The sequence below is a fragment of the Eurytemora carolleeae genome, unplaced genomic scaffold, assembly GCF_000591075.1.
Source record: "Eurytemora carolleeae unplaced genomic scaffold, Eaff_2.0 scaffold60, whole genome shotgun sequence".
NCBI lineage: Eukaryota > Metazoa > Arthropoda > Copepoda > Calanoida > Temoridae > Eurytemora > Eurytemora carolleeae.
Window position 1 is genome coordinate 95325 of NW_019396087.1, and position 14617 is coordinate 109941.

At 32.8% G+C, this 14617-nt stretch overlaps 1 protein-coding gene across 1 annotated transcript; it reads right to left on the bottom strand.

Moving 5' to 3' along the window:
* Positions 1-7107: 7107 nt before the first annotated feature.
* On the bottom strand, positions 7108-9446 carry LOC111718321 (uncharacterized). The gene is made up of 2 exons (XM_023493884.1): positions 9358-9446; positions 7108-8367 (listed from the first exon to the last, which is right to left on the bottom strand). Exon 2 carries the CDS (start codon positions 8011-8013, stop codon positions 7552-7554), a length of 462 nt encoding a protein of 153 aa, XP_023349652.1. The 5' UTR covers positions 8014-8367; positions 9358-9446; the 3' UTR covers positions 7108-7551.
* Positions 9447-14617: the final 5171 nt, after the last annotated feature.

The window sequence follows — 14617 nt, forward strand, 5'->3', positions numbered from 1 at the left end:
TATTCTAAGAAGTTCAGGATGTATGTTCAACGAAAAGAATAAGACTGTTACTCTAGGTTTTAAGAACACGAGTTCAATTTATGAAAGGTTGATTTTCTCAGATAGTTCGGAGAAACCATACGTGAACAATATTTCCTTAATAATTGTGAGAACACAAGGATTCCACCCTCCCCCATTGAATTTTTGTCGCATTTTTTGTCGACATTTTTTAATAATTTAAATTTCTTTTTTCAAAATTAATTCTTCAGAATACACCGTAAAAACGAATCCTGAAAAACACTGCACTAACTGCCATGGCTTGCCGGTCACTCCCTTTAAGAGGGGGAGGAGGGGATAAAATTATACAATAAAGGAATGGAGTCTTTGTCACAAAGTCTAATTTTCTAACTTCTATATTTTCTCCATTCAATGTCGTAGACCTTTGATATTTCAACTATTAATGCTGCTAGAGCTTATAATCTAAGTTTGAAATATTTAAGATTTACACCATCAGATTCGATAGATATAGGGATTGGAAAATTTGAGTTTGTTGCAAAGACTCAATTCCTTTATAAGAAATGTAATCTTGGAATTGCAAATCGATTTATAAACAAATCATTATTTTCACCATTTACTGATAAATTGCTAAATTCAACAAACATAACAAAAATTCAAGTTACCAGTGTTTTACGTCAAGTTGTGCCAAGTTTTCAACAAAAAATAATCCCCGCTCGGCACTTGATTTTTTACAGATTTGCAGATGATTGAAACCTGTTGAATCTCTTGAAGTATATTAAAATATAATCCTTTATCCTGTTGAATCCCTTGAAGTATATTAAAATATAATCCTTTATCGGTGCAGTCTGCCAACTTGCAGCTATCCTGTTAAATCTTGTATTCACCAACATACAAGTTTAACATACATCACTTGTCAGCAAAAGATCTGAATTATTTGAATACAAATTCAATACTTAGCTCAAGGCAGTTGGCATCATTCAACAAACTGCACATATTTCATGCTCTCCTTTAAAGGGGACTATAGACGTAACGTAGTTGACCCTCATATTAAAAACAGTTTTCCAAAGGCATTTAAAATCCAATTAAAAAATGAAAATATATCCTTCATCACTAAAAGATTTAAAGGTATCGTCATTGTTAATCAATCATGCCATTTTACAAATTAAGGGTTTACTGAAAATTTTGTGTATATTCCCTTTAAACGTGGAGAGGAGTTTAAAAGAAGTAAAACCTAAATTAGCTCATGCAATACAAATACACAAGAAGAGACCGTTTAATATGGGCAATATAAGGACTAAACGAGACTAATTATGGTCACTAAGCTAGAGCAGTAGAAGATGATTAAATTTATAAAAAGAAAAAATGAATTATTTCTCGAAATACAAATAAGCAAGAGAACATGAAAGATCGGCCTTGACCGAGCAAACAGGGACTGATAGTGATTAAAGCCATGACGGTAGGCTTTCAAGATAAGTTTATTTTAAATTTTTGTTTAATTATAATTCCTTGTTTTAATATGTCTATCGTATGACATCATGTCCCCACTTTACATCCCACTTTACAACAATTTTGACATCATGTAGATATAGTGTATACTCCACTTTTATAACAATTTTGACGTCATGTAATATAGTTAATACTCCACTTTTACAAAAAAATAACTTCTCTTGTCATGCCATGAAAAGGACAGAGTTTGACTGTTTATCTTTCATTTTATGAAACTATTGTGTACTTTATCATTATTACTCACTTCATCATGAATTTTATAATGAACGTGCTATAAAGTAATCATCTTGCTATAATGTTAAATTATCTGTACTTTATAGCATGTGTGCTATAAAGTTTTGATTGGTTCGAGGATTTTCTCCAAAAAAATAGGGTATTTCCAAAAAAAATTTCATTTGAAATGAAAATAAAAATGAAATCAACTTTATATTTTGACTTCTGCTTTGTTTCAAATCTTATTTGATATAGAAACACCCATTGCAATAAGACAATACACAAACGTTTCATAAAATTATCTATAACACTATTGTTTTGGTTCGCAGTGCTATACATTTTTTGGACTTAAATTTTCTCTATATCTCTAAGGTTCTCGCCTTTTTAAGATTTGATTTTGTCCCTCGCTATAGAGCTCGGGACAAAATTGAGTCTAAAAAGGCTTGAACCTTCTCGTTAAAAAGACAATTTTGTCCAAAAACTGTATAACACTGCGAACCAAAATAAAAGTGTTATAAATAGGTATTTCAATAGTTTGCGCTTAAATAATTTTTTTGGCGGTGGGGGGGGGGGAGACATTTAGATGTTCACTCACCCAGTATTTCCTGTATTCGTATACCCAAGGAGTGTGATTACCCAGCTGTGCAGTGTCTTATCTAAAATTACTCCTGATGATAAAGATGTTCTCTGAATATTAACGAAACCAATTCCTCTGTATTTATCAGAATGTGTTTTCTTGCATTATCTGATAACTGTATAATGAGGATAATGTTAAGAAATACAATAACACAAATCTTGATCAATATGTAACAAGCTAAAAATAAGAAAGAGACATGTTGGAAAGGCCGTATATAACTGCAGCTCAAAATGCTTTAAATTAAGATAAAGGCGCCTTTTAATACAGTGATAACAAGAAAACTGTGGAAAAGGAAGACGACATTAATACAATGCTTTATGAAGTGATGTTAGAAAGCAAATTATAGTTTTATAAGTAACTTTGCACTTATTGAAAGAAAGTGGTCTGTTTACACTGCACAACTGCTGTATCTAATGTTTACAGGATTATTTAAAGTCATAACTTTGTCTAAAAATCGTCTTCCTATTCCAGAGTTTATTGGTTCTCACCACTGTACCATCTCATCGTTTGGAAAACTTGGGAGCTCTGGCCGAATTTATAATCAACAGGTGGAACTGAACTCAAAACTTTTTTATTGTAAATCATTGATATTCAAAGCAAACCTTTAAATTAGTTTAATTCCTCTTTGATAATCATAACTCGTGTTGGTGATATCTTGCAGGGATATCTTTAATTGATTGATATAGCCATATCCTCCACACAAAATTGCCGCTTTAGTGTTTGTAAAATTTAACTAGATACAGAATTAAGTAGGGCTTGGCAAAGTTCCGTTAACCAAACGAAGATTTCGAAAATTAACCGAAGAGCCCATTAACGAATGGCAAAAAACGTTAATTTTTAAATTGTTAACGAAACGGATGAGTCGTTTTTGAAAACAAATTACGGTTAAAAATGTTAACTAAATCTCTAAAAACGGTAAATTTCGTTTTCTTCTGATTAATATTGCATGATATTATTTTTTTTTATTTTACGCGTTTTGATGTTATTAAATGTCGTTTTCTGTGTTTATAAACCGTAAACGGTACCACTAATGGCTAGAGCAATTAACGATAGTTGAACATTTTCCGTTAACGCCGTTAATAAAATGGAGATATGCTAACTAACAGTAATTTAAAAAACCTGAATATACCGTTAACAGAAGGAGCGTTCCGTGCTTACCTTTAAAATTTACGGCTAACTGAAATTCGTATTTTTTAAAGCTTGGAACTAAATATTAACGAAACTGCTAGAACAAGTTGGAACGTGCCCAGCCCTAGCCCTAAGTCAGACCGCGTCAACCTAGTTCCACCAGATAGTCCTGCATATATTGCAGTTGGTGTACAGGGCTGGGCAGTTCAAACTAGGATCGGTTCAGCTCAGATTCAAATGTATATGAGTTGAGTGTCTCCGAATTTAAACTTACAAGCATTATTTATCAAGATCAAGCTTTCAAGATGAACAATAATCAAAACAAGAATCCGACCTCTGTAAAAATATCTATTATTATATAATATCTTTAAATTTAACTATCTGAATAAATTTTCCCAATTAATTAAAAACAGTTCAAACTATGTATTCTTCCACAACCTCACCCCGGAACTTTAAAATGCCCTATTCACTTATATTTTTAGGATTTATGCAAATAGGGTCGTTGATCTGTTTATAAAGTTTGTACTGTAAAAGAGCAACTATTTTAAGAAAATAGAGAAAAAACAACCAAAGTGCTTATTTTGTTTTTCAATGAATATACGTAATGAAAATACTCAGCAAATGCTATAGGGAAAGCCGTATTCAGACATTCTGAAGATTTTGTTAAGCTAAAAAATAATAAATTTAAAATATAGATTAATAATTGATGTTATTCTCAATAAAACAGGAATTTAGTGCTTTTTTCAGAGACTAAATATTATTTTTTACATCATGAGTTAGTAGCTCCAATCTACGGTAAGTTAGTTTCGAACTGAAGAATATTTCTGGATTTCATGAATTTGGGATTTTGTGTATTTTCATAAAAATGTTTGGCAGATTTGTGTTGTCTGAAATGTACAATTTGTTTTTAATATGTGCACACATCAAAGAATTGTAAAAGGTGTAAATTGTTTAAGCATAAAAAGTTAAAAACTGATGTATTCTTTCTTAACTGACTGGCTGCATTTAATCAGATCAAGTAAGAAGAAGATACGTGTGAAGTATAAAAGTAAAATTTGCCGAAATTTATAATTTTTTAATGTTACAAGATCTGGTGCATGAAAAAAACCATCTCCAGACTCTAGATTGTACTTTTATTTTTGTTTTTTCATAAAGTAATCCCACTTAAGTGAAACATATTTGTATAAAGAAAAACCACATTTCATAAAAAATACCGAAAACAATGTTGAAGCGATGGTGAGGGGGGGGGGGGCCGTGGAGATGTTGTGTCATAAATCAATTTTGGGTTTTATTTTCTATCATTCTCTTTTACTCTATTTTTTGCCAAAGATTGAAATAAAGTTAATTATTTGAAGGTTTTACGTAAGTCTTGTGCATTTTTTCTTTAAAATGCGAAATTTTAACCTTTTTGTTTAAGACCTTGCAAATAATTCATGATATTTGAGTCTATCCGCTGATATTTGTCGATCTTTGTCGATATTTGTCGATATTTGTCGATATTTGTCGATATTTGTCGATATGTGTCGATATTTGTCGATTCTTGTCGATATGTGTCGATATTTGTTGATATGTGTCGATATTTGTCGATTCTTGTCGATATTTGTCGATATTTGTCGATATTTGTCGATATTTGTCGATATTTGTCGATATCCGTCGGTCACCGATCTGTAAACCAGTTGTGTTTTCACTCTAAAACATCTTGATGCAAATCTTTTCTGAAAATTTGACAGGTTCATTCCTACTTATTCCATTTTATATCTTTCAAGAATTCTATTCAACGAGGAAGAGATGGCGGCACTTGGTATTTTGAAAGGGTTCCAGCTTCAAGGGGTTTGAAGTAAAATGTGATTAAAAATGAGAAAGTTTCAAGAGGAGGAAAGCGAAAAATAAAAAATAAAATGACTTTTTCAATTTTTCAGATATTTGGGTAGGAAACCTATTTATTATTATATATTATATATAATATTATTATCATTATGATATATTATATTATTACAGCATATTATTCCTTAACAAGCTCTTGGCGATCCGCAAGTTTTGAAATATCTAGACACATGATGAAAGCTGCCAAACTACCCTAACCACCCCTCAGGAGGGAAATGCAATGGGCGTATTTGGTTGAATATAGTAAGCTTAACTTTTGCACGAACTGTCAACATTTTTCTTCATTTCGAATTCTTACAAAAATTTTGCACTGTTCAACCCGACCAGTTAGAGAAGGGTTATTTCATTGTTACGACTTAATTCCGTAAACCTGTTTTTGTGTTCGTCTACAGTAATAAAGTACAAACAATTTTCTCTTTCTATTTTCACGTAGAGTAATAAAACGAAGAGGTGAAGCTTAGCTTAGATGTACACAACCGTCTATTAATTAATTAATAGACAGGTCGTTTGTGTACATCACGATATGTACATGTAACGCTGTACACTTGTATATTGTGTGATCGTATTTCTAAAAAGGGATTTTATGGAATTAACCAATTTTTAGATTTTCTTTCTTTATTTAAAGAGAATTCGACGATGTTGACCGCAAACATTTGACAATTTTCAAATTTGTAGGTTTTCAATTTATTAGCTAAAAGTTCTGTCAAAAATATTAAGATTCTAGGGCATGAATTTAACTGAAAACTTTCTTATTTCAAACATTTTTTATTGTTTCTTCTCTTCTCTTTATCATAAACATGACAGTGTATGCAGGGTTACCCACAAAGATGAAACAACGATGACGACCTGGACCTCCTAACCCTAAACAGGCGGGGGGGGGGGGGGGGGGGGGGGCGGGGGGGCATTTGGCTCCCCCCCTCTAGTTCTTTGACTTTTCATAAATAGAAATTTAAAGGATTTTTTGGTAAATTTTTTATGCCTAAGGTAGGGTGCAGGGCGATAAAAAACCAGAGTATGTAAAAAAATCTTAAATAGCCCATAACATTTTTATGACCAAAGCTACGGATCTGAAAACTATAGTTGAAAAATGGGCGTAGAAACGTGTGTCAATCTTTGATATTTGTTTTAAACAAAAAATTGTTTTACATTTTTTCGACCTAATCTATCTAAGTATCAATACTAATATTCAAATATCTACATTAAACCACTCCTTAGAAATACGATCGCTCTATACAGCGTTAGATACGTAAACATATCGTGATGTACACAATTATTAATTAATTAATAGACAGGTCGGTTGTGTAGATCTGAGCTTCACCTCTTCGGTTTATTACTCTATGGTTTGAAATATCAAAGGTTTACACCATTATGTTTAAAAAAAATAGAGATTAGAAAATTTTAGCTCTCTGCAAAAACTCTTGGATTGTTCAACTGATCTACAACCACTAGATTGAAGGATCAGTTGTCTTCCAATAGAAGAAGTTGCATTATTCTAAAATATCATTGTTTAATGATATTGAACTTAAAATAATGTCATAAAAATAGAATATAAAATCAATATTTCACCCAAAAGTATGAATATTTACCTCAATTAGTAGCGGAGAGGAAGTTCTACTGAACTTTACATCATCTGGCAGCCATTGAACTCCAAGAGTAGGTTTAAATAGCAAGGCTGTTAACAATGCTTCATTCNTGTACATAGAATGAATTATGATATTGATATATTTTCAAATAGAAAAAAACAATAAAATAAAACATTAAATTGTATGGAATGTAAAGTAAAGCGAATCTATCAAAATAAAATCAAATTCTGAACCACAGCAAAGTCAAGCTAATATTCTTTTAATTTGAACTCTTGCATGGTTTCAAACACTACTCCTTTATCTGAAGAGCTAATCCCAGTCTAGTCTAAAATGTCTTCTTTATGTTGGAGTAGAACTCTAAAGGTCTAGAGTTCTTTTTGTAGAGGTTGGAGAAGAACTCATGAAGATCTGGAGTTCTGTGTGTTGAGGTTGGAGTAGAACTCTGGAGGTATGGAGTTCTGTATGTTGAGGATGGAGTAGAACTCAAGAGATAAGGAGTTTGACGTTGGAGTTGAACTCTGAAGATCTGGATTTCTAAATGTTGAGGTTGTAGCAGAACTCTGAAGATCTGGAGTTCTTTATGTAGAGGTTGGAGTCAAACTCTTAAGGTCTGGAGTTCTTTATGTAGAGGTTGGAGCAGAACTCTGGAGCTCTGGAGTTCTGTATTTTGACATTGGAGTAGAACTCTGGAGGTCTGGAGTTCTGTATGTTGAGGTTGGAGTAGAACTCAAGAGATCTGAAGTTCTGTATTTTGACGTTGGAGTAGAACTCTGGAGATCTGGAATTCTGTGTGTTGAGGTTGGAGTAGAACTCAGGAGGTCTGGGGTTCTGTATGTTGACGTTGGAGTAGAACTGTGGAGATCTGGAGTTCTGTATGTTGAGGTTGAAGTAGAACTCAGGAGGTCTGGAGTTCTGTATGTTGAGGTTGGAGTAGAACTCAAGAGATCTGGAGTTCTGTATGTTGAGGTTGGAGTAGAACTCTGGAGGTCTGAAGTTCCGTATGTTGAGGTTGGAGTAGAACTCAAGAGATCTGGAGTTCTGTATGTTGAGGTTGGAGTAGAACATGGGAGATCTGGAGTTCTTTATGTTGTGGTTGGATTGAAACTCTAGAGATCTGAAGTTCTTTATGTTGTGGTTGGAGTGAAACTCTGGAGATCTAGAGTTCTTTTTGTTAAGGTTGGAGCAGAACTCTGGAGGTCTGGAGTTCTTTATGTTGAATTGGAGTAGAACTTTGGAGGACTGGAGTTCCTTATGTTGAGGTTGGAGTAAAACTCTAGAGATCTAGAGTACTCTATGTTGACTGTTGAGGTTGTAGTAGAACTCTGAACATCTGGAGTTCTTAATGTCGAGGTTGGAGTAGAACTCTGAAGATCTGGAGTTCTTTATGTTGGCTGTTGAGGATGTAGTAGAAGGGATGTCCTAAATAAAAATATTTGTTATATCCGTTATTACTGATTTTAAGCTGATAACTGGAGCTACCAGTCCCCTATCAAATATAATTTTATAAGCACTGTTTTCATGCTTTTAAAATTATATTTAACATTGACACAAGGAGGCATATTGCTTCATTAATTTTTATTTTTATTTTAAATTATGCTAAACTTGTATCAAAACTTATTTATCATATATGCATTAACAATAAATGATAAATAAGCTGGGTATCATACTCGCTCATTTGTATTCAGTGTTGCTGGCAAATTGTTATCAGCTAAGAACTAAGCGAGTAATAATTAAAATTTAAATAATGTTAATATACAATCTGTATATAATGTACCCCGTCACATTTTATACTCATGTATATTATTCTGAATTTAAAAAATAAACATTGAGGGAAAAACTGAGTTGAATTTGAAGAATAATTAAGTTTTAGAAATATACATATGTATATATAATGTACCTCGTCACATTTTATACATATCTATATAATACTTAATTAAAAATTATAAAAAATACAAACAGTAAATCTTGACTAGGTTGACCGGGAGCTAGAGAACAGTGCTGGGAATAAACCCAGATGCTGGTTTAGTCCATCAAGTTGAAAAAGAAAGCTACGACATCGACGATATGGGGGACAAGCTGCTAGACTTTGAAGAAGTGAAGAGCAAAATAATGCAGACAAGCTGAAAATAATCATATTTAGAAAAACATTCAGGCATATTTCAGATATTAAAGATTAAATTTGTGCTCTAAAATATGTTTTAAAATGAAAAACAAATATAGAACACAAAATACCTCTCCATCTCGGATTGCTCAACTGATCTACAACCACTAGATTGAAGGATCAGTTGTCTTCCAATAGAAGAAGTTGAATTATTCTAAAATATCAGTGTTTAATGATATTGAACTTAAAATAATGTCATAAAAATAGAATATAAAATCAATATTTCACCCAAAACTATGAATATTTACCTCAATTAGTAGCGGAGAAAAAGTTCTACTGAACTTTACATCATCTGGCAGCCATTGAACTCCAATAGTAGGTTTAAATAGCAAGGCTGTTAACCCTAGATACTTAGATAGATTAGGTCGAAAAAATGTAAAAAAAATTTTGTTTAAAACAAATATCAAAGTGTGACACACGTTTCTACGTCCATTTTTCAAGGGCTTTTCAAAACTATAGTTTTCAGATCTGTAGCTTTGGTCATAAAAATGTTATGGGCTATTTAAGATTGTTTTACATACTCTGGTTTTCATCGCCCTGCACCCTACCTTAGGCATAAAAAAATACCAAAAAATCCTTTAAATTTCTATTTATGAAAAGTTAAAAAATTAGAGTGGGGAGCCAAATGCCCCCCCCCCCGTCATCGCTGTTTCATCTTTGCGGGTAACCCTGCATACACTGTGATGTTAATGATAAAGAGGTGAAGAGAAGAAACAATAAAAAATGTTTGAAATATGAATGTTTTCAGTTAAATTCATGCCCTAGAAGCTTAATATTTTTGACAGAACTTTTAGCTAATAAATTGAAAACCTACAAATTTGAAAATTGTCAAATGTTTGAGGTCAACATCTTCGAATTATCTTTAAATAAAGAAAGTAAATCTAAAAATTGGTCAATTCCATAAAATCCTCCTTTAGAAATACAAACACACTATATACAAGTGTACAGCGTTAGCTACGTAAACATATCGTGATGTACACAACCGACCTGTCTATTAATTAATTAATAGACAGGTCGGTTGTGTACATCTGAGCTAAGCTTTACCTCTTCGTTTTATTACTCTATGATTTTTCATAACATAGGCACTACAAGGGGGGGGGGATATACCCTAGATCTCTCATATTGTACAAACGAGAAATCTGTGGGAGAAAAACCAATGGTGAAAATACTTTATTTTGCATTTAAAAATACGAAACTTCAAGATTCCAATCTACAAATGGTTTCGCAAGATGAAAATCAGAATTCTAACAGTAAATAACCAAGCCATGCTTCCATAGATATACAAAAACAAGACAATTCTTTAAAAACAAGACATTCATATATATATGTTCCCCTTGGCCGGCCAAACGGCTGGACCGAATGGGCTGATTTTTTTGTGGACACTCCAGCTCCTGGGTAGCGAGGGGTGACATAGGCTGAAATAAATTTTCTTTTTTTCAATTTTTTAAAAATTGTTTTTTTTTTTCTACGGGTAACGCCGGGTCCTTCAGCTAGTAAACTATAGAAATGTAGAATGTGCAGTATAACTATTTGAAGAGACCATTAAAAGAAGATACTGTGGGACAAACTTTCAGGTTGAGAAAATAGAAAGAATTAAAAACTAGAATGTGCAGGAAGATTAAAGAAAAGACTCGGAAGAAGGACGAATTGAAGTTTTAAGGTTGAAATACAGAGTGAAATAAAATAGGACGAGTTTTAGAACAAAAGACGAATTGAAGATATTGAGGTTGAAATACAGAGTGAAATAAAATAGGACGAGTTTTTGAACAAAAGACGAATTGAAGATATAGAGGTTGAAATACAGAGTGAAATAGAATAGGACGAGTTTTTGAACAAAAGACGAATTGCAGATTTTATGGTTGAAATATAGAGTGAAATAAAAAAGGACGAGTTTTTAAACAAAAGACGAATTGCAGATTTTATGGTTGAAATATAGATTGAAATAAAATAGGACTAGTTTTGAACAAAAGACGAATTAGATATATTTAAATTAAAATAAAATACAATTTTACAAAACGAAAAATAAAGAAAAAGGGAGAAAGTAATATTTAAAAAATTTATAAAAGATACAGAAAAATATTTAGATGACAAAAAAGCGAAAAAACTGATTGAAGAATTATTCAAAAAAAATAATTCTGAACAAACTGACAAAAAGTGAGGAACAGGCTATTATTTAGGATCGAAAAGGTGGGGCAATGACGGCTGGATTTGCAGAAAATATTTATTAAATTGTTTTAAAATATCACTTCGTCGTAAATCCTTTAGTTTTTGGTCAAAACTCCAAATTTGTAAAGAGACCTTTATGTTCTTTGAATGTTGCCAATGTTAAAAGAAGGACACTCAAATGATTCATAATGTCGTAAAAGAAAATGAGGAATCTTAAAGCCGGCAAATGAATTAGTTTACGAGAACATGAAAATTGTATTTTCCTTGTAGAAACATAATCCCTTGGAATACATCCTGAAAATTGTATGCACCTGTAGAAAAATGCCCCCTAAAATACACCTGCAACGAGATCATGAAAATTGTGTTCCCCCTGTAGAAAAATACTCACCTAAAATACACCTGCAACGAGATCATGAAAATTGTGTTCCCCCTGTAGAAAAATACTCACCTAAAATACACCTGCAACGAGATCATGAAAATTGTGTTCCCCCTGTAGAAAAATACTCACCTAAAATACACCTGCAACGAGATCATGAAAATTTTACCCCCTCTCTAAAGAAGGTATAAAAATTCTCCCCTATAGAATACATCTCTAACTAGATTATGAAAATTGTGTACCCCCTGTAGAAAAATACTCCCCTAAAGAATACATCTCTAACTAGATCATGAAAATTGTGTCCCCCCTGTAGAAAAATACTCCCCTATAGAATACATCTCTAACTAGATCATGAAAATTGTCCTCCCCCTGTAGAAATAAACTCCCCTAGAATACATCTCCAGTTATGATTAATATACTAGGATAAATGGATGAGTTTAGCCCTGACTGAAACATTGAACCTGACTGCAGTGTTGACCTCCTCGGAGTAAGAAACTGAACTTAGGGATAACCTAAACCTGAACTAGACGCTGTAAACTGGAGTACATGGATAACCTAAACCTGAACTAGACGCTGTAAACTGGAGCACATGGATAACCTAAACCTGAACTAGACGCTGTAAACTGGAGCACATGGATAACCTAAACCTGAACTAGACGCTGTAAACTGGAGTACATGGATAACCTAAACCTGAACTAGCCAGGGTTTTGACAAAAAATCAATACTTATGTTGGCAATCCTACTGGTGCTATTTACACTGAATTCATCCTAATTTTGAATTCAGTATAGAACATGGTTTGATTAGTACATATTGAATAAAGAATTAGAGATATGTATCAAATATTCATAGAGTATCTCAGGCTTACAGGATATCAAAATGAGAAGAGAGAGGGGGGGGAGGGGGGGGACTGTTATAAAAAGAGATGGGCACGTTAGAATTTTTTTCATTTTGTTGTTTGTTTATCATTTGTGTATCGTGAACGACCCATTTCGTTCAGGTTTTTTCCAAGTATTAAAAAAATATTTTGTTCGTTATCATTCATTTTCCATCTATCTAGTTCGTTTTCTCATTAAACGATCGTTCAGAAAAATCGTTAATTTAGTAAATTCGTTTTTTTAGTAAAAGTTTTCATTTAATAAAATTAAAAATTGTTTATTTAGTGAAAAAACTATGGTTTTTTCAAGTTCGTTTGAGCGATTTTAATTTGCTTGTTTCTGTTTTTCATGACTCTAAACGATCCAAACATTGGTCCATCTTTTTTATGAACGACACCATTGTTTACGAAAACATTCGTTCTTTCTCAAAAAGCTCAACCATTCATAAAACGATGCCCATCTCTAACTGTAAACACCGGATCACAAAAAGTACCGAGCCGACTTATGAGCCAATCTTAAGCAATTTGTTCAATATAGACGCAGCCTTCAGACTGCAAAACAGAATTTTGCACAGTACAGTGTACAGTGTAAAGTGTACATTATACCCTTCTAGTGATATTAATGTAAAGAACTGGGGTTGAACGTGGAGCGGGAATTAGCTTAAAGAAAAAGTTCTAAAATTTTGTTTTGAATTCTAACTATTTGCAGCATTAATTAATTAAAATTAAAATAACAGATAGGACACTAGATATCGTCTTTTCAAGATTTGGATGAAACTCGTTCACACTAACCCTAAGGCAGAAGCCCAGAGGAGTTTCGCGCAGTCTGCATAGAACATGCTCTCTCTGTCTTGTAATTCAACGCTGTCTTGTGAACGAGTTTCATCCAAATCTTGAAAAGATGACATCTAGTGTCTTATATGTTATTTTGATTAATCTATGATCTGAAGTTTCTAACAAAATGTTAGTAATTAAAAAATGTTTCCTGAAGTTGTATCATACTTGGTCGAGAGTACAGAGGATATGCACTTGAAATGTCCAGGTACATGAACTAGAAGTTTGTCTATCTTTTGGAAAAAATATGTCTGCTAAACACAAACCACAGATCCCTGTTTCCAAGAAATATTCCCCCTCATAATCCCAGCTTTAGAGAATTAAGAACCAAGTTGTTTAAGCCAAAACGGAAAGGTTAAGAGGATCATGTAAGTCTACAAAATATATCTAAAAACTACTGAATAATAACTTAAAAATGTGGCTTTACTATTATGACAAATTTAAAATCTTCTTATTCTAATTCTTGTTCACAGAATTTTGATTGCTGATGGATCGTTTCACATATTTGTTTAGTGTAATTCTTTTTTAACCCTATCCCTGCTGGGGTACTTGAAAACCAGGATACGCTGGGGGGGGGGGGGTCAATTTGACCCCCCCCTCTAAATCCCATGTTTTATGTCCAAATATGACAAATGATACATCATTAGAAAGCTCTTGTGCTCTACTTTTAGAATCTGCAAAAAAATTTGCAAATTTGCGAAAATTGAATTTTTTATCGCAAAATCCAGTTTTATAGTAAAAATGTTTGCAAGAAAAAATTTGTCCAAAAAATGACAAATTATACATTTTTGAAAAGCCCTTGACCATGCCATTTCAAATATGCAAAAATTTTTGCAAAATTTTAAATAACCTGATTTTTAATCAAGAAAAACTAAAAATGTGCAAATTTCCTTTGACAGGTTGTTTGCAAAAAATTTGCAATTTTTTTTTCGCAAAACTTATGCAATCCGTTTCCTTATGTCATAGGCTTTCCAAAAAGCTAAATTTTATCAAAATCTGATAAGTGAAAGTGGGTCAAAACAAAGATTTAGTTTGTTACAGGCAAAAGCAGTCATTCAGGCAGTGTGCCTGAGGACTCAGGCAGTTAGTATTAAAGCCCGGTTTTAGGCCTAAAGGGAGGGCTTTGGGTATGTAAGAAAAGTCAGAAAATTTCAACAGCCTCAGACCAATACTTTTTGAGTTATGTAAAAAAAACTACAGGGGGGGTCAAATTGACCCCCCCCCCAGCGGGAATAGGGTTAATAAAATGTGAAGTTT

Coding starts and splice junctions, on each gene's coding strand:
- LOC111718321 (XM_023493884.1), bottom strand. CDS start 8,013: ATGTTCTACTCCAACCTCAACATACAGAACTCCAGATCTCTTGAGTTC.